Below are 20,935 nucleotides of genomic sequence, written 5' to 3'. Positions count from 1 at the left end.
CTTGTGCGCATGCTCTCTCTCAAATAAGTAAGTAAAATCTTAAAAAAAAAAAAAAAAGGCCAAAAGAACAGGTTCCATTTGAACAGCAGAATAAGCAATGCCTAACCTGGAGGATGAAAAACTCTGGGAGGAGCAAGGGAGGAAGATCAACAAGTGTGCATGGAACGGTTATGAGGGAGTGGGAGTCCTGGCAGAGGATGGAGCCCAGGATTCTGTAGTAGACTCCATCACATCTGCAGGAAGAAACTTAAAGCCCTAAATACTGAACACATTACAGTACTCCCATATATAATTAAAATAAAAATGAAGCCACAAAAATAAGTGTAAGGCAGACCAACAGAGTGCTGTTTTTCCATAATGACTACTTCGGTTTTTCTTTTGAAAGCAGAACATCCAAGTGAAGAGCTTGGGGCTGGGATGGAAGTTTGGGAATAGGTTAGACTAATGAGGACCCCAAGGAGTAGGTGTGGACACGCAGGAGGAAACAGCAGGTGTGTGTTCTGCGGGGGTACCTTTGTTTAACTGTAGGAGGCAAAGGAACCAAGGAGATGGAGAAACAGTTTTCAGGCAGGAGACAGAGAGGAATTCTCTGTCTGAGAAATAATGGGAGAATTTTAAGAGGTAAAAACTGGTCAACAGAATAAATTGCTGCAAACACAGCCTCACACATTGTTTCTGAATTCTGCTGCCACAGAAAAAGGAAATCAAGAATGCATTAAAAATCGTAAAAATGCATTGGGGTGCCATCTGTGATAGATACATAGATTTACTATAGTATCTTAGGTAGAAATCATAAGGGGTGTTTAACAAACTCTCACTAGTCAATGACAATTTGTTTTTCATTTTTTTAAAATTTAAATTCAATTAGCCAACATATAGTACATCATTAGTTTTTTTGTAGTGTTCAGTGATTGATTAGTTGCAAATAGCAATGACAATTCAGTAGACTAGAAAAGTCCTAACTCAGGACCAAGGCATGCTGCATAGTTTTGCCCAAACCCAAGGAAACATCAACAGGAATGGAATCTCATTATCCTGTACCACACCTAAATCAAGATGTGAAATTGTTTATCTTGACATTACCAAGGAGACTATAATAATCTGATGGGATGACTTATCTCTCCATGATCAAAGTAGATTTGTCATGAAAAGGCCCTTAGATAATGTAAGAAAAACTTTCAGTTTATTATGACTATAAATTACACAAATTGCTCGTGTTAATTCCACTGTTGATGCCGAAAAAGCTTTTGATTACCCAAAGGGTTATTTCTTTAGGAAATACTAGAAAGACAGATTTATACGGAGAACAGATATGAGATTGCCAGGGGTAAGAAGTAGAGGGAGGATCTGACTATGAAGAGAGATTTTTGAAGTCATGGAGCTATTTTGTATCCTAGATTATGGTGGTGGTTACATGAATTTCTATGTGTGTTAAAATTCATAGAACTCTACAACAAAAGAAAATGTCAATTTTACCATATGATATTTTAAAATATAAAATTAAGAAAACCCTTTGGGCAAAAATGCAAAAAAAAAAAAAAATTAGAAGAAAGAATGTTCTTCCCCCACCCCAAAGGAAATTTCCTAATAAAAATGAAGAATGTGTTTAGAGGAAACTAAAGTTCATGGGAAAGAAATGATCAAAGCTACCTGGAACTTGCAACAAGAAGAAAAACACATACTTTCTCAGATACAACAGATTCTCTTGCAGTTGTACAAATTGTCACAGATCACAAAGCTTAAAAATTGGAATTTTCAAATTTTATTTCACTGTTTATAGGTGTTCAAGTTTATCATACTAAAAGAAAATGAAACTGTTATAAATATTAATCTACTTTAAAATAAGTTACAAAAATAATTGTAGCAATCCACAATATTCAATCTCTACCTAATTAAAACTGGTGTAATTTTAGAGGCAATTGGGAATAAATTAAGTTGGGGCTATAAAACTGAGTCCTTGACTCACCTTTGTCATAAACTACCTAGAAGACTGGGCAAGTTATTCTGCCTTCCTGGGTCTCAGTTTCCTAAGCCATTAAACGTTTGGTAAAATTATCTCTACCTTCCTACCTACATTTAAAATTCTGTTCTATTTCCTCTTCAATCTCTGTAACACACAAAATATTGCAAAATTGTACAAATGCCAAAGAGTCCATTATTTTGGTCAACGCTAGGCTGAGGTCCTAAAGTTCCTTATATTGATCAAGATTTTGTTTTTAATAGCAACACTAATCCAATTTGATAGAAGGCCGATGGAAAAAGTACTTTGCCTTGCTTTTAATAATGGAAGATTATGTCATTGGGTTCTGTGAACAAACAAAAGTGCTAGAATATCCTCTGAAGATTTCGTCAATCATTGACAGATATGAGAAGCTGGGAATCACTGCTTTAAAAACTAGCGTGATACCGACCACTTTCAGTCTATTTTGAGCTCAAGTAAAGGAGATGGTGATCCACCTGGATCTTTCAGTGAAGCCATATGTACAAATGTACCTTTTCAGAAGAGCAGTAGCAAGAGGAATGCCTTTTGGGGGGGACCTCTATCTCCGAGAATCCTCACAGATTTACTAAATGTTTGTGTTAGATGTAAAAATAAAATACCCAGAAAGGTCATAGAATTGGCATTCTTGGGACGAAGTGCTTCCAGCTATAGGCATAGTTCCATCAGCCCTACCAACTTGGAGAAGCAATTCCTTTGATGCACTTCATCTATTAATAGGAATGGTAAATTCCAGGCAGTGTCGGGGGGACACTGGGCCATGGTGGTGAGCAGGGTGGATGGGGCTCCTGCCACAGGGATGGAACTCAGAGTTCTTACCTACATTTTCTCTGTCTTCCTTCATCTTCTGAAATAACAGTGTCTTTCTCCATGTCTCTCTGTGGCTATGTCCCTGGTTCAGTCTCCTGAAGACTGGGAGGATGAGTGGTGTGAGTTTGCACAAGGTTGCATCAGTCATGGCCTCTCACTGTCTGGGTGATCGGAGTACAGTTCTTCTCTCTTTGCCTTATTTCTTCATCTATAAAATAGAGATGGTAGAGGCACCTATCTCATAAAGTTCTTTAGAAGATTATGCTGTGCAGGAGACCTTAGAACAGTATCTGACACACTAGCACCCAGTACGTGTTAGCTATTATTACTATTTGCCAAGTACTTGGCTGTCTGCCTTCTTCCCTCTATACTTTGTCCCCCTGAAACCACGACCATTCTCCTGGCTTCAACCACCCCCACTCCTGGATGATTCCAGATCCAGAGCTCTGGTCCCGACCCTTGATGGCTAGCTTATCCCACCTTCATTGCAAATCAATTCAACCTGGGTTCTTTTATAGGTTTTACCTAAGGGACCTTGGACAAGTCCCCTAAACTCTTTGAGCACCTGTCCCCTCACATGTATGATGAAGTAGTAGATGACCTTGAAGGGCCCTCACAACTCCAAAATTCTTCCAACTCTGATTCCATAGCGGAAACCCATGTCATTGTCTTGCCTTTCAAACCATTTCTCTCTTTGACTTTTTTTTTTTAATTCTACTTACTGGTGACAGTCTCTTTCCAGTCCCCAAAGCCTGAAATCCCAGTATCATCTTAGAATCAACCCCTTTTCCCTACAGTTGATCAGGTGTCAACTTCTGGCAAGGTATGTATTATCCCTTTTCTTTCCATGGCTCTCTGCTCTCTGCTGCCACCTTGGTTAAGTTCTTTGACTCCCTCATCTTTGAATGATATTGGTGGTTTCCTAATTGACCTTCCTTTTCCTGGTTTACTCATGCATTCATTCATTCCTTTTTTTTTTTTTTTTTTGGCCCCTTAATTGAAAGGGAGTATGCCAAGTACACAATTATCCTGGGATTTAAAAATCTCTTTTCCCCATAAGTTTGGCGCTAATACATAGAACTATTAATCTAGTCTACAGAACTTGAGGCAATGTTGATAAATGCATATAGGTTTATGATTTTATCTTCTCAGTATTTTTATTTAACTAGGGTGAAACATTTTTCTCAGTTACTGTGATTTTTTATTTTTGCCTTAAATTCTATGGTGTCAGATACCAGCATGTTTTATTGCTCAAACTATATCTAGCACCTGCTCCAGTTTGGGTGCTGTGCCTCATGCATCAGAGGTCACGGTCTGGCAGGGGAAGTTGTACTAGCCACCAATGGCAATGTGGCATGGCGAGCACCATGTTGTGTGCAGGCTGCCTTGGGGGCACCTGGGTCTGCCAGGTGCCACTTCCATCACATCTCTCTGCACAAGAACCTGTCTCAACTCCCTGGTAGAATAAAGACCAGCTTTCGTGGTAATATGGCCACCCCCTTCCCTAACTTAAGCCTTTTTTCAGCTTTCTTCTCTGGCTTGGTTTTCTTACTTTCTTTAAACACTTTACATATGTTCAGTTCTCCAGGTATCAGTTCTCCTCCCCGCTCTACTGTTACCCCAAATTCTGCATATCCTTCAAGGATTATGTGTGAAAAGCACAAACTCTGGAAGGCATGAAGCCTGTGCGTCCACAGGGACATCCTCCTCATTTCAATGCCTCAAGCTAGTCTTCCCATTTCTCACATGATTACCTCACTTCCTGCATCTCTCTGTCCTGTGTTCTCAGTGAGAATGTGCCAAGGTCAAGATGGACTTACTCTACTTTTCCCCTCCCTCCTGCATCCCCTAACACAAGGATATGTGTGTAGGAAGCACTCGGGGATTATTGAATGAATCGATGAATGCAGAAGTAGACTTTGGATTCTAGATTACGACTGGAGTTGATGGGAGTGTGATATTAAGAGACCCAGTGTACTTAACGAGCAAAGGGTAGAGTTCACTCTAACACTCGATTTTCTAGTTGTCTGTGCACATGGAGAGCACCCACACATGCACAGATGTTATTACATAAGGCTTGGCCATGAGCCCATTGCCTTGGAGATGAATCCACTTGACTTGTACCCCCAGCTCTGCCACTCTGCTCCTAGAGGCAGCTTCTGATGGAAACTTCTTTTCTTTGCACTGAGGGCAGATCCTTGGGCAGCATCTCTCTGGAGAAATGTGTCGAGGTCAGGCTGACTTCAGGTAGTTTCTAAGAGATGTTCAGCCAGACTTTACAGTTTTATTCCCTGTTGTCATGGTACCACCAAAAAGTCCTTTGGTTGCTTGTTTTTTTGCCCAGGATTCATATACTCAGTGCTCAGGAATCCTGAGGTTATATTCTCTGTGTTTTGGTTAACCCTTCCCTGTCAGTCCCATCTGGGGTCCTCAGGGTCAACTCATAGGTCCCCGCTCTCCTCACTCTGCTCGGCTTTTTGCTTTTTCTCATCCACTCCTATGCGCTCAGTTGCTACTTGGGTATGGAGTGAGGTCCAGAGCTTGAGCTTACGTCACTGACGTGGCCACATGGCCTCAGCCCACCTGTCTTCACCAACACCATCACAGCATGCTGAAATACAGAGGCGAGGAATGATTTTGCTTCCATTTCTCCTCATCTCAACAAGCAGCTTCCACGCTGCCCTCCCTACAAAACACTCCAGTTCCTTTCTTTTCCACTCAAGTGAAAATATAAAAAATAGGCTCCCGTATGCCTGTCCTCGCCTTCAAGGCCCGGGTCCAGGTCATTTGCTCCAGGGGCCCCTTTCGGCCTTGTCCACCCAGGGCATTCAGTATGTGAGTGGCTCCCTTGGCACCAGCATTCAGTTAAGGCACCTGTAAGCCAGAAGCCCTGCGTGTTTGCTAAAAGAAACATGGACTTTGGTTCGACAAGCTGCTCAGTTGGCTGTTGGTGACAATAGCACAGTCTGCACAACATCCTTTCCTTCCAGCCGGGTGAGAGGAGTGGAGCCTGCTCAGGCTAAGTCAGGCCATCTCCAAGTTCCTCTCCTGATCGAAGGTTCCTCTTTCTGACAATTTTGGTTGGGCGGGGCTGTCTGTACTCTCCTCATTCCCATCTCTAGACCACCGGAGTCTTGTGCTCCACCCTCTCTACTCCCTCCAGAAATAGTCATCTGGCAATGGTCTTCTTTTTTTTTTTTTTATTTTTTGCTGGACTGTCTGATTGCATTTAGTCTGAGATTCACAAGAAGAGAGCAGGTATTATCAATCAGGGCCTAGGAACCCTCTGAGAGTGAATGCAAATTTGTGTGTGTTGGAGAGAGAGGAAGAGAATGAATGAATGAATGAATGAATGAAAGAAAAGAAAAGAAAAAGAAAAAAAGAAAGAAAGAAAGAAAAAGAAAGAAAGAAAAATCTGTGAGTGGCCCATAGTTTATCCAGCTTCCCAGAAGAGTCTCTGACCCCCTTCCAAAGTTTCCATCCACCACACTGGAGTGATCACTTCAAGCAGAATGTTGACCCTTTCTATCTATATTGCCATATGTATGATTTGGAGACCATTTACTTCCTTACAAAAAGAATTTCTACAGGTATCAGGTGGGGAGGAAGACAAGGGGATGGGCCTGCACCTGAAATGACATTTGACCAGCCAATAGGCCTTGCAGGTAAAACACTGTGTCTTTTTAGGTGTGCAAAGTGGGATAAAGGGAGTCCCATTCACTCCCCTTAGCCAATGCCATCGCAAGAGTAATAATAGCAAATTCTTATATGTGTGCATGGCCCTGCTCTAAGGCTTTTCCATATATTATTTTATTTAATTTTCACAATAATCCTACAAAGTCGATATTATTGTCTCCATGTTTACAGATAAGTAAACTCAGCTGTAAAGAAGTTCATTTGCTCAAGGTTCTGTATCTAGTAAGTAGCAAAGCTGGGATTCAAAGGTAGGCTGCCTGGTCTCCAGTGTGTGTTCTTAATCAAACACAAAATTCTGTACTCGTTATAAGCAGATATTTGCCAAAGACAAACTTAGTGGGAAATCAAGTTAGATTTCTCTTTTTCAGGATGGTCCCTTGGGTAAGATATTTTAACAGGTATTGGTAGAAGTTGATGATAAAATATTTCGTATCAGAATATACTCCCAGGGTGCCTGGGTGGCTCAGTCGGTTAAGCGGCTGCCTTCAGCTCAGTCGTGATCCTGGGGTCTTGGGATCGAGCCCCACATCCGGCTCCCTGCTTGGCGGAGAGCCTGCTTCTCCCTCTCCCTCTGCCTGCCTCTCTGTACTTGTGTTCTCTCTCTATCTCTCTGTCAAATAAATAAATAAAATCTTTAAAAAAAAAATCTCTTAAAGAATATACTCCCAACGTTCTGATATAAAGCACATTTCCTAGTACTTTCTTTAGACCCACAAAAGAAAAGATCAGCATGTGGGTCCCACCAGACGTCAGCCGTGGAGCTCTGTGATTGAGCTTCGGAAGGCTGGCCCCCACTTCCTCTTTCTCTCCTCACCCCACAGGGTGGTGAGCTTCTCTGTTCTGCTAGCAGCCCGCTGCTCTTCTCCCTCTGTCAGCTTCTGTGCTTTCCCCTCTACTCTTGTGGTTCAAGTGCACAGACATGTGGATGGCTCCTCGCTCCCCACAGAGCCTTCCTTGGAGCCCAGGCACAGCCCTGCCCACTCCAGCATCCACTCTGGGGCTCAGGCTGGATGACCAAGGGTCTTTCTTGCCTTCCCCTCTTCTGTTCCCTCGTCCAGAACATTATAAGCCCCAGCAACCTCACCCCAAAATAGCTTAGAACCCATCCTTCCTCTCCATCCCAAGTGTCTTTGCCCTAGTTCACTCCCTGCTCCTTCTTGACTCCAGCCACACTCTTTCCTACTTAAAACTTTTCAAGATGGCGATTCCTTGTCCAAGAGCTTGCCATGTGCCAGGCATAGCCTCATCTGACTCCACGGGGGTCCTGCGAGGCAGCAGCTAGCAATTTTTCCCTTTCACAGATGAGAATCTGAGGCCTTAGCAAGTTATTAAGATACTGTAGCTGTTGTGTGCCAGAGCTGCTCGGTACTCCGGCCAGAGGGCCTTCAGTGCCCAGGGCTCAGCTACCTCGCTCCATTGCCACTGGACAGTGTCAGAAGGGCCAGCATCTCCATCCATCCACATGAGCTGCCTCCTGCCTCCCTCTTCAGTTCACGGGTCAGCTTTTTCCACTCATCCACCCTCTGTTCCTTCTGTCTGGGACACCCACCCCCACAATACTTGTCCTTCTAGGCTCAGCTCAGGCATCACCTCCCCCAGGGAAGCAGGGTCAGAGCTGCTCTGCTACAGCGCAGGTGGACCTCAGAACTATGTGGGAAAAATGATGAAAGCTTTTGCCTCCTTTGCTTTGAATATAGGTGCAAACCCAGAGTCACAGGGCGACAGTGTGACCGGTGTGCTTCCGGGTTTCACCGCTTCCCCGACTGCCTTCCCTGCCATTGCAACAGGGATGGGACCGAGCCAGGAATCTGTGACCCAGTGACTGGAGCTTGCCTCTGCAAGGTAAGACAGAACATGCAATACCAGGGACGTCAGCCACTGGTCAGTGAGGAAGTTCTCCGTGTTGAGTCCACATATAAAAATATATGGGAAGTGGGACTGAACTGTAATCGATTTCCAAAATGCACGTAGCATTTAATAGTTCTTAGCTCATTTGATAGAAATAGTTAGAAGGGAAGACCCCTCTTATCCTTTGGAGAATCACAAGACAGGTACGGACCCTTTCCAGAAAAACTGACACAAACCTTAGTCTACAATTTTAAGATGTTCATAGATTCCCCGGAAGCTTATTCCCAGCTCGTAGACTCCAGGTTAATAATCTGCTCCAGGGTGTTCTGTCAGGTGGTAGGAGAGCTTCTAAGTCCCAGCAGATGTTCTGAGGTGGTGGTAAGTGGGGTGAACCAAGACCCCCATATTGTGAATCCTCATGCTGCTATTTCTCTACCTTCAAGATTCCAAGGGGCATCTTGTGAGATCTAGAAAATTCTCTCTTTTCACTTGAGTGTGGTAGAAGAGTTTAAACAATTAATGTGACAGAAATCTTAATAATGATGTAACTATTCATGTTTTGTTAGCATCCATGTTCTAACATCTTGTATTGGCACTTAAGCTAACTGCAATCAGGGAAACTTTAGAGGAAATGATCTCTTGTTTCATGTTTTATTTCAATAGGAGAATGTGGAGGGTACAGAATGTAATGTGTGTCGAGAAGGATCGTTCTACTTGGACCCAGCAAATCCCAAGGGTTGTACCAGCTGCTTTTGTTTTGGGATAAATAATCATTGTCACAGTACACATAAAAGAAGAGCTAAGGTATGCAAGGGATTAGAAGTTTTGTTTTTAGTTAGTACTTCCGAATGGGGAAGAAGTGGATTGTCATGAAGCATGAAGGGCTTGTGGAGATTTTATATCTTACTTTGTTAAAGGGTTAAGCTTCACCTGCACCATTCCTCTGTTTGCAGTGTTCTTCCCACAGATGTTCTCATGCTCAGTGCCTCAGTTTGTCTGGTGGGCTCAAGTGTCCCCGGCTCAGAGGGGCCTTCCCTCACCACTCACTATGAAGCTCACCCTCGTCACTCTATACCTCACCCTTCTTAATGTACTCTAGCATTTATCCCTCCCTGACATACTATACATTTAGTTATAAAGTTTGTTTATTATGTGTCTTCCTCCAACACTAGCATGTAAACTCCTGATACATTCCTGGTGCCTACAGCAGGATCCAGAATATAGTAGGTGCTCAATAAACACTCATCAGCTAAATGGAGTTGATTGATCTTCCCCCTCGCTTCTTCTTATCTGCTTGTTTTCTTTCTGTCTCATCTACTTTACATGAATATTTAAGTTAAATTTTTAAATTATTTACGTGAGTTTTTAAATTAACTCCACGAAACTAAAACTTTTGTTGCCTCCATTATTCCATGAACCAGCAGTCTCGTGCTTGCTTTCTTTGTATGAGTAATGTCTTATGTCCAACAGATAGTCAAGGAAAGATTATTTTATATATTCCATTCCCAAAAGGAATGTAGGCTTGTAGTTAAGGAAAAAAAATTAGTTTGTAAATCCACGGAAGTCTTCTACGCCCAGGGGAACCTGGAAGCATTATTCCTAATCAATGTCCTGTCAGTTCCTTTTATTTCCCCCCTCATTATTTAACTCTTGGCTTCCTTGATGATCAGGGAAATATTTAGTTATGAGGATTTATTTTGAGAAAAGTAATGATAGCAGGCCATTGTATTCCCCCTCACATTTGCTCCCTAAGGAGCTTACCATTAAAATGTGCCCACAGTCCTAGTTATTATTCCCACACTTATTTATATCTATTGCTCGGACATTTACTGAACACCTACTAAATGTCAAAACCAGGTTGTGTGCTGGGATACAAAGATAAATCCCACATACGTTTGGTCACCACTGTCTGAGAACTCCTAGTTGTCATGGGTCATTGGGAGGCAGTGCTGGCTGAGAGTTCTGTGCAAGCTCAGGAGGAGGCATATAAAGGAAGCCTCTGGAACAAGATGGCTGCCCCAAGATTCTTTCTGTTCTGCATAATTCAGCCATCACCAGAGACGCTGCAGGCACACACATGTTTCCATCATTTGCTGTTGTGTTCCAGTTTGTGGACATGATGGGTTGGCGCCTGGAGACGGCAGACAGAGCCGACATCCTCGTCTCCTTCAACCCGGGCGGCAGCAGCATGGTTGCAGACCTCCAGGAGCTGCCCTCCACAGTCCACAGTGCATCCTGGGTCGCACCTCTCTCCTACCTGGGAGACAAGGTAAGGACGTCCTGTTGTTCTCCTGAGCCCTCGTCGCGCCTCCTCCGTCATGGCGTGAGCATCATTTCCTGTCCCGAAGGAAGCATCAGGAAGTTCAGGTTACTAAAGCTGAAGAAATTAGATGAGCTACAAATGCAGAAAAGATGCTGCCCTCCCCTGGGAGGGGCTGAGGGCCTAGGAGCCTCATGTACCCGACAGGCATTAGCTCCCCAGCGAAGGAAATCAGGCACCATGTTTTTCTCCATTTTTACTTTACCATTTAAATAATATCTGTTGCAAATGGGACATGTGTGCTTTTAAACGTCAGTGCTAAGAATTCTTTGTTTTAAAGGAGAAGAAAGGCTCCTTGTCAGGAAAACAAAAGCTGAAAAGTGACTCACGAGCTTATTAAAAGAAGCGCAGGATCCGGAGGCAGCTTGGCTGCCATTAGCTGAATCACATGCAGTTAGCAAGACGCTCCTCGGGGAGCTTATAAACGAGTTACTCTTCCTTTGCTGCATAAATTGGCATAGCCTGGCCCCCTACACTCATTTTGGAGGATAGACGTGTGGGCTTCCTGTAGAAACATCATCAGGTAACATATGCACCTGGGTAGCAGAGGGTAGAGTGTTCTAGAAGGTGTAGATTTCACAGGGCCCAGCTCAGGAGGCACCGTATTCTCTTAGAATCACTAAATATTAGGGCCTTGTCAGCCTGAGGTCTGTAATTCTATCTTCTGGTTGAAGGACTTTGGGTTTTGACCTTTGAGTGTGGGCAATGTTGCTCCTCTCGTATAACCCCTCTCCTCCCTCACTTAATGCCCGTATTCACCTCCACATGGCGAGTCCACATACAGCTCATCTATCACTATGCAAACAATTACCCCAAAACGGTGCAGCTTAAAGCAACAGTCCTCTTGCCCAGTTTCTGTGGATCAGGAATTCGGGAGTGGATGGCTCAAGGTCTCTCCTAGGGTCGTGGGCAAGATGTCAGCCAGGGCTGGAGTCACCAGAACTGGAGGGTCCACCTCTAAGCCCAGTCATGTGGTTGTTATAGGCCTCTGTTCCTCGATGCCTGCTGAGCCGAGGTCTCAGGGCCTCATCAGACGAGGCCCCCAGGTGGTGCCTGAGGGTCCTCCTGACAGGGCACCTGGCTTCCCTTAAAATAACCAATAGAAAGAGAGAGAAAAAGAAAGAAACTCAAAATAGGGGCGCCTGTGTGGCTCAGTTGGTTAAGCAACTGCCTTTGGCTCAGGTCATGATCCTGGAGTCCTGGGATCGAGTCCCACATTGGGCTCCCTGCTCGGCGGGAAGCCTGCTTCTGCCTCTGACCCTCCCCCTCTCATGCTCTCTCTCTCTCTCTCATTCTCTCTCTTTCTCAAATAAATAAATAAAATCTTAAAAAAAAAAAAGAAAGAAACTCAAAATAGAAACCACAGTCTTTTTAGGACCTAATTTCAGAAATAACATACCCTCACTTCAGCCATATTCTATTCATTAGAAGCCAGTCACTAAGTCTAGTCCGTACTTGAGGAGGAGAATGAAGCTCCACCTCTTGAAGGCAAGAGTATCAAAGAATTTGTGGACATATTTTAAAAACCACCTTTGCCCATCAGAAAGGCAATATTTAATCTCCATAGGATGATTTAAGATGTTATCCTGGAATACTTCCAGACTCTACGATCATAACTCTATGACTTTGTCAGGTTGCAGTTTCTAGGGGACTTCAGTAAATTGGGGGCCCAGAAATGCTACTCCCTCTCCCCTGCTCCAAGTTATTTGTGTTTTTCATGAAGGGCCTTCTGTCCTTCACTACCACTCTGAGGTGATAGTGCCTCTCACTTTCATCTCTCAATTACTCCTTTCTTGACTGGTTTTTTTTACCTTGAGGGTGGGAAGTGTCAGGACCGGAGGTGAAGTAGCCGTCACAAAACTATAACCTTAGGCCTCCACCATGATCGTGCTACGAAGGTGGCATTGAGAAAGGGTCGCATACATGCTGGCGCAGTTGGACATGGCTTACGTATGATCACGTAGGAAAGACTCACCATCTGCTCTCGGGAAGTTTTTTTTTAAAAAAAAATTATTTCTAGAGGTTCATTTTGTAACAGATAGATATTAACCAATTCTCTCAGTGAAATAAGAAACAAATGACCTAGATTTCTTAGGATAGCTATAGGTTAAATGAACACTGGTTTAGTAGTCGTCGGGAATAGGAGGATCTTACTTCTTTCTGTGTGACTAGTTTTTTTCTTTTTAAGAGAAGCATCTTCTTGCTTGTAAAACAATCATGTTCACGCTAAACATTTTAAATAATATAAAATGGTACAAAGTAGAAAGTTAAAATACCATCTTCAATTCTTCGCTCCCAAGATGACTACTAACAGGTTGTTGGTATCTTTCCGGATCTTTCATGCCTGTGTGCTTTTTATGCGGATTAATGTTGCCGTAGGCTCTTCTCATGCTTGTGCTCTTGATCCTGTCATTTCAATTTTAGGTTTCTTCATATGGTGGCTACCTCACCTACCAAATCAAGTCGTTTGGCCTGCCTGGTGACATGGTTCTTCTGGAAAAGATGCCAGATGTGCAGCTCACTGTAGGTATTGGAACACAGCCCAAGTGGCCGGAAGTGGCAGTGGTAGTTGGTTGCTGAGTCAGCTTTAGGACATCTTAATAAAAGGCCTATAAAAAGATTGGATTAAGTCATGTCCAATACTTTGTAGAAATTGAAAGGGAAGTTGAGAGCAGGTAAACCCCTCCTCAAGATTCTGTTTCCCCTGCCCATCCAGCCTCCATTGTTTCTCTTGTCTCCCCTTCCCAAAGAGCATACCTATATCTCATGCTTGCTTCTCCTAAGTTATTGCTTCATGTAATGTCTCTTTCAATTTAGTCTCACCAGTGTTTTTGAGACCTCCTGCTGGCAAGACCACATTGCTGGGCTCATAAAGGACAGGTGATTCCTGTCCTTCGCTAAAGTGTGAGCTAAGAGAGGTGATGGAAGAAATATGCATGTAGCTACAATCCACTGAACAATATGTATTTGAGGTGCAGTTCAACCAAGGCTCTGTTGGAGCTGGGGTCCAAGTGCGGGCTTATGTAGTTGAGAAACCCTCAGAAGGCTTCGTGGAAAGGGTTAATTTTGAGCCAGACCTTTCAGCATGGGCATGACAGGAGAAGCGCCCTCCCAGGGGCAAAGAAGAAGATAAACCACGGCAGAGGGGCAGTGCCCAAGGGGTGACCTGTCCAACTTGGCTGTGTTATCAGTGATTCCCGAGTCATAGAAAACAAGCCTGGAAGGGTAGAAAAGAGGATGTCTAATGCTATGCTAAGGAATTTGAGTTCATGTAGACAGCAGGGAGCCACTTTGGTTTTTTGAGAAGAGAAGTGACATCTATACACTATGTACCAGCCACATAATCTAGAACAGCAATCTAGAAAATTCCGTGTCACATTCCGTGTCCATGTCACATTCTGCTTTGAATCTCCAACAGTCCAGGGCCCAGTGTCTTGAACACAGGTTGAGGTGCCCAAGCCTGAACTTGATTCTGTCTCTGGCTTAAGTGCTTGGTTAATGCAGTGCAATTACAGCTTCCTGAAGTTTCCTGTTTGTGTGTCCTTCACCGTAGGGTAGGGACTAGCTGAGAGCCTTGCATTCTGGTAGATTTTTGTGATTAGGCACTGCTGTGTTGTGTTTCGTTGTTACTGGCACCCAAATTTGTTGAACTGTTGTTTTAAAAACTACAAGGAACCTTTGTAAAACATCTTGAAAATGAAGCACCAGAGATTTTAGAGGAAAAATAGCTCCACCGTAAAAATACCATCCTGGCAGGGCTGTATTTCAGTTTCCTATTTTTTTCAGAATATCTCAAGCTCCGGCCGTTAGTGTACCAGTATATTTATTGCCAAAGAGTTTATTACACAAACGGTTGGAATTCATGGAAAAGCGATGACCAGAATTTCTCCTTAATTTTACCTCCGAACATGGAAAATAATTTAGGCTCATGAAACATTCACTCTGCTGCTTTGTTCCAAACCACTGTAATTAAAAGCCTATGGGGCATGTTTCTTAAATGAAGGTTTTCAGTGATTTGTGATGGCAGATAATGGTCTTCTTTCTGAAACACCAGTGCTAGTGTATGGAACCCTTTTGGGTTTGGGGCTACAACAGAAAAGCCGAGGTTTTTTTGCATGGGTTTGGGGTGGAGGTGCTGATGGTGTGGGCTGACCTTCCCATTATGCCCTGTTACAAGTCCCTAAAGAACTCCTGCTATAGAGAGGGGGAGTTCAGAGGCTGAGAGTGAGCAAGGCTGGATCCCACAGGGAGTGAGCTGCAGGGCTCTCCCTCTTGCATGTGGCCGCTCTGTGGCTCCCTGTCTACACAGCCCTTCCTCCCACCCCACCCTCCTCACGAACTCAGCCACCAAAGCAGTTTCTTGCTACCAAAGTCTGGTTCTGTCAGCTGTAATGGAATGCACCTAATACACTGACTGCCAAGGATGGTTTTTGTAAATCATCATCATCATCATCATCATCCATCTTTTTGGCCACTTTCAGTCAAGGGGATTTTCCTGGTTTCCTATCTGTGAACATGTACTATATTAGATATCATTTTTCTGTTTCCATTCACTAATCCTTTTGCCAGTCTGTTCATTTCACTATTTATTAGAATCAGGCATTCCAAATAATGCAGATCCATAGAAATTTGTTCTTATCAGTTATAAACCTCAGAATATCTCAACCATGGCATTGATGTTTTTCTTTACACAGGGTCAGCACATGTCCGTCATCTACGAGGAACCAAGTAACCCGCGACCAGACCGGCTGTTTCATGTGCGTGTGCAGGTGGTGGAGGTAAAGGAAAAACGTACATAAAATCGTTCTTGTTGATCCTCTTTTGTTCTACGCCTTAGTTCTTTCAAGCAATTATGATTTTTTATTTATTTTATGAATTTAAAATGTTAATTATATTTATATACATACAATTCGTATATATAAATTTAAAATATAAGTTACATAAAATATACAGAGTTTCATCCTCACAGGGCTTTGTTTATATTATCTGTATGGCACTTAACATAGTCTCCCCTGTCTTAGAGGTAATTAGCCTTGTCTTATAAACCCTGTGAGCTTGTAAATGCTATTATGTAGCTCCCTCTCATCCTCATGCCTTCCTCAGTGGGCAACAAATGCTTGGGACGAACGGATAGAAAAGCCACAAAAACGTCTAACACCAAAAGAAGTAGGATTAACATAGATAAATAAAGGAAAGCTTATCAAATCATAAAACATTATATTACATTTACTTGGTTATGACAACTTCTTTAAAATAGTGTTCCGTTTGTATTATTAAATATGTCCAATACCTCAAGGTGATACTTTTCAAGTACTTTGAACTTGTAGACCTATTTTAACATTTCTGCACCGGTCCATCCATACAATGGAATACTATTTGGCAATAAATGAAACAAAGTATTGATACCTAGGACAACATGGATGAACCCCAAAAGCAATATACTAAGTGAAAGAAGCAAGACACAGACCACATAGTGTGTGATTCTGTTTATATGAGAGTGGCCATGCCAGCAAAAATGGTAGTGTAGGAACCCCCAGAAATTCTCTTTCGTTAAAGCAATGAGAAAACTGGCAAAAATGGTCAGAATCGACTATTTAGAACTCTGGAAATTGACCATAGGCTTGCAGCAATCTGAAGAGTGTTTAATCAAGAAAACTGGCTGAATCTTGGTAAGAACCTCAGGCCCTGTGGCAGTCAGCTTGCTCTGTTCCCATCCCCCACCCATACCTCCACAGTAGCCTTGAAAAGCAATAGCCCACCAGCAAGGTGAAAGCCAGTAGCCCAGTGGCCACCAAGGGAGACAGAATGGTATTGGAACTTATGCAAAGCCTCACTCCCAGAGAATCGTCATGATTTGACCTGTCTGGAGGTTTTCTGGAAGACGCTACTTCCAAGACTGTCTTTGTTTGACCTAACTTGGAGCTTTCCCAAAATTAAAAGCCTTTTCCCTAGGGGTGTCACTGAAAACTTTTAGAGGTAGTTGCTTAACTTCATAGCTGGCTGAGGTGATGGATAACAGTTGGGGCTAATAATAGGCTAATCACAAAGCTTAAAATAAAAATCTGGGAATGAGGTATACATAGGGGCTTTGAAAAGCTCCAACACAATCATGGAAAGGTAGAAGGCCACACACCTCTGACTCACCTGACAAGACCCTAAGCCTTCACCTCTGACTCACCTTGAGGCTCTGAGCAAGCAGGAAGTGAAGGCTAAAGTAGAGTTGTTAGCTGCCTGGCTGAGTGTTGAGGGGTCCCTCAACATACCCACAGAACACTTTTGCAATGACTAGGAGACTTTGGTTTTAGGCATTTAAAGAAATCTCTGTCCAATCACTAGCTGACCACTAAGCTAACCAAGCAGAGACTTTAGTGGCCATACATGACAAAGAATACAGCTTTTACAGAATTAGTTCAGAAAAGTCACTAAGCAAAGACACAAACAACAACAGTAAACAGTAACAGCAACAAATTCTGGGGAGGGGAAGAAATATGATTCCCTGAATTGCCACATTACATTATGTTAAATGTCCAGTTGTCATAAATAAATAAATAAACAAACAATAAAATTTTTTTTGAGACTTGAAAAAGAAACAGGAAAGCCTGGTCCATACACAGGGGAGAAAGGCAATAAATGTAAACCGTCCCTGAGGAAGCCCAGACATTGGACTTACTACACAAAGACTTTAAATCAACATACATCAAAGAACTAAAGAACACCATGTCTAAAGAACTTAAGAAAATATGAGAATAATATCTCACCAAATAGAAAATACCAATAATGAAATAGAAATTATTAAAAAGAACCAAATAGAAGTTCTGGGGTTGAAAATTACAATAACCAAAATGAAGAATTCACTAGAAGGGCTGCTATGGACTGAATTGTGTCCTCTCCAAATTTATGTGTTGAAGCCCTGATCTCTAGTTTGAGTGTATTTGGAACAAAGAAGTAATTAAGGTTAAATAAGATCATGAGGGTAGAGATGTGATCTGATAGAATTAATGTCCTTATAAGAGGAGATCCCAGAAAACTCTCTCTGTCCACCAACTAAGGTCACAGTGAGAAGGCAAGCATCTGTAAGCTAGCAAGAGAGTTCTCACCAGGGACCAAACTGGCTGGCATCTTGATCTGGGATTTCTAGCCTCCTGAACTGTGAGAAAATATATTTCTCTTGTTTAAGCCATTGAGTCTATGGTATTTTCTTATGGCAGCCAGAGCTAAGACAAGGGCTCAGCAACAAAGTTGAGCACGCAAAAGAAAGGAGCAGCAAATTTGAAGGTCAACTGAGATTATCCAGTCTGAGGAACAGAAAGTACAAAGAATGAAGAAAAACAAAGACCCTCAAAGACATGTGAGATCCAATCAACTGTACAACATATGCATAATTGGAGTAGCAGAAGGAGAGAAGGGGAGAGAAACAATATTTGAAGAAATAATGGCTGAACACTTCTCAGATTTGATGAAAATCATTAATCTATACATCCAAGCTCAACAATCTCCAACTAGGATAAATGCAAGAGATCCACATACAGAAACATCATAGTAAAGATTCTGAAAGACAAAGACAAAGAATCTTAAAAGCAGTGGGAGAGAAGCACTTCACATCCAAGGGTTCTCAATAAGGTTGACATCTGACAATTCACTGGAAACCATGGAAATTGGAAGACAATGGATGGCATTCAATGTGCTGAAAGAAACACACTGTCAACAAAGAATTACATAAACAGCAAAATGTCCTTCCAAAATGGAGGAGAAAGGAAAACATTACATTATAAACAAAACCGAGAGAATTCAGTGCTAACCAACCCTCCTTCTAAGAAATAATAATAGGAATCTTTAGACTGAAATGAAAGGACACTATAGACAATGGCTTCAATACATATTAGAAATGAAGAGCACTAGTAAAGGTAACTATATAAGTAAATATAAAAGGTAGTAAAAATACATCTTTTGTTTGTAACTTTTTTTTCTTCTGATTTAAAAGATAATGGCTTAAAGCAATAATTATTGTTCTGTGTGGATCGGCATACAATTTATAAAGACGTAATGTATATGACAATAATAGCACAATAGAGAGGGGAAGGAAATGAAGTGAATAGAAGCAAAGTTTTTGTGGACTATTGAAATCCAGTTCATATTTACATAAATGGCCCAGCATGGGCAAATCTATAAAGGCAGAATATAGATTGGTGGTTGCCTGGGGCTCTGGGTGGGACTCGGTAGTAAATACAAATGGGCACAAAGGGTCTTTTTTCTGGGGGATGAAAATGTAAAACTATATTGTGGTGATGGTTGTATACTTCTATAAATTTACTAAAAATTGTATACTTAAAGTAAGGGACTATTACTGTATGTAAATCATACCTCAAGCTGTTAAAAATTTAAACTAAAATCATATTACTATCATATTTATATGTAAATAACAGTAGTCACCATTTACTGAATGTTGACTATGTGCTAGGCACTGAGCTGAACACTTTATATACATTATATTATTTAATTTGCTTTAATATTCATCATAGTCCTGAGAGATTAGGTATTACTATGCCCATTTAAGAGATGTGGAAACCAAGTTTAAAGGAGGCAGCAGAATATAAAGTTATATATGAAAAGATCTCAACATCACTAATCATTAGAGAAATGCAAATTAAAACCACAATGAGATACTACCTTATAGTCATTGAAATGGCTACTATTAAAAAAATAAAAAACAGAGGCGCCTGGGTGGCTCAGTCATTAAGCATCTGCCTCCGGCTCAGGTCATCATCTCAGGGTCCTGGGATCGAGCCCTGCATCGGGCTCCCTGCTCCAAGGGAGGCCTGCTTCTCCCTCTCCCACTTCCCCTGCTTGTGTTCCCTCTCTCGCTGTGTCTCTCTCTGTCAAATAAATAAATAAAATCTTTAAAAAAATAAAAATAAAAATAAAAAGACAGAATAACAGGTGTTGGGGAGGATGTACAGAAATTGGAACATCTGTGTACTGTTGGTGAGACTATAAGACAGTGTAACCACTGTGGAAAACAGTATTGAGGCTCCTCAAAAATTTAAAGATAGAATGACCATATGGTCCAGCAATCCCGCTTCTGGGTATATATCCAAAAGAATTGAAAACAGGGTTTTGAAGAGCTATTTGCATACCCATATTCATTGCAGCACTGTTCACAGTAGATCAGAGGTGGAAACAACTGAAATGTCTATTGACAGATGAATGAATAAAACAAATATGATATATACATATATTGGAATATTCTATAATCCTGTCACTTCCTAGAATATGACAGTTCTAGGTAGGTAGATGGTAGAGAATAATGTGATGACATTATGCTAAGCGAAATAAGCCAGTCACAAAAAGACAAATACTGCATGATTCCACTTATATGAGGTATTTAAAGTAGTCAAATTCTTAAAATCAGAAAGTAGAATGGTGGTTGCCAGGAATGGGGGAAGAGGGAGGAAATGGGAGTTAATGCTTAATAGGTACAGAGTTTCTGTTTTGCCAGGTGATAAAGTTCTAGAGATCTGTTGCACAACAATGTGAATAAAATTAACACTATTATACTGTACACTTAAAAATGGTTGAGATAGTAAATTTTACATTATGTGTTTTTTTACCATTGTAAAAGTAAAATAAAATAATATAAATGTGCGTATGCAAGAAAAGATTGAGCTTTCTGTCCCAATTATTTACATTTAATGAATGATCTAACAGCATGACCCAATGGGTTTCCATGTGCCTCTCTCCCATATCATTCTCACTCAGTGTGTGCTTGCACCCACAAAGGTACATTTTACTTATTTTTTTTTTTTTTAAAGATTTTATTTATTTGACACAGAGAGAGAGAGACAGCTAGAGAGGGAACACAAGTAGGGGGAGTGGGAGAGGGAGAAGCAAGCTCCCGCCGAGCAAGGAACCCGATGTGGGGCTCGATCCCAGGACCCCGGGATCATGACCTGAGCCAAAGGCAGACACTTAATGACTGAGCCACCCAGGCACCCCTCACAAAAGTACATTTTAAAATAAGTATAACACTGGGAAATCTCATTTCATTTTACTGTTCCTTATTTCCTGACTTCATTTTTCCCCTTTCATGTGGCACTCTCTTCTTGGGAATAACCTAGGACACCTGACTTCTGAATACAAATCCACTATCTTCTTATTCTATTCTATTCTATTCTATTCTATTCTATTCTATTCTATTCTATTCTGTTCTCCCATATGCATTGTAAATGTCTTTCCTTTGACTTGTGCCGGGTGTCTGCCTCTCT

General features: G+C 41.8%; 1 protein-coding gene across 1 annotated transcript in view; it reads left to right on the top strand.

The window, feature by feature from the left end:
* Window positions 1-20,935, top strand: part of LAMA3 (laminin subunit alpha 3) — a 254,797-nt gene that overhangs the window by 157,171 nt on the left and 76,691 nt on the right. Inside the window, exons 33-37 of the mRNA XM_032421296.1 lie at window positions 8,203-8,347; window positions 9,017-9,157; window positions 10,461-10,622; window positions 13,098-13,196; window positions 15,368-15,451. Of these exons, the coding sequence (XP_032277187.1) occupies window positions 8,203-8,347; window positions 9,017-9,157; window positions 10,461-10,622; window positions 13,098-13,196; window positions 15,368-15,451 (631 nt within the window). The remainder of the gene's footprint in view (window positions 1-8,202; window positions 8,348-9,016; window positions 9,158-10,460; window positions 10,623-13,097; window positions 13,197-15,367; window positions 15,452-20,935) is intronic.

Source organism: Phoca vitulina, unplaced genomic scaffold (assembly GCF_004348235.1).
Source record: "Phoca vitulina isolate PV1807 unplaced genomic scaffold, GSC_HSeal_1.0 scaffold24, whole genome shotgun sequence".
Taxonomy (NCBI): domain Eukaryota; kingdom Metazoa; phylum Chordata; class Mammalia; order Carnivora; family Phocidae; genus Phoca; species Phoca vitulina.
Note: the sequence above shows the minus strand (reverse complement) of the source record. Positions and strands in the feature narration are given on the sequence as shown.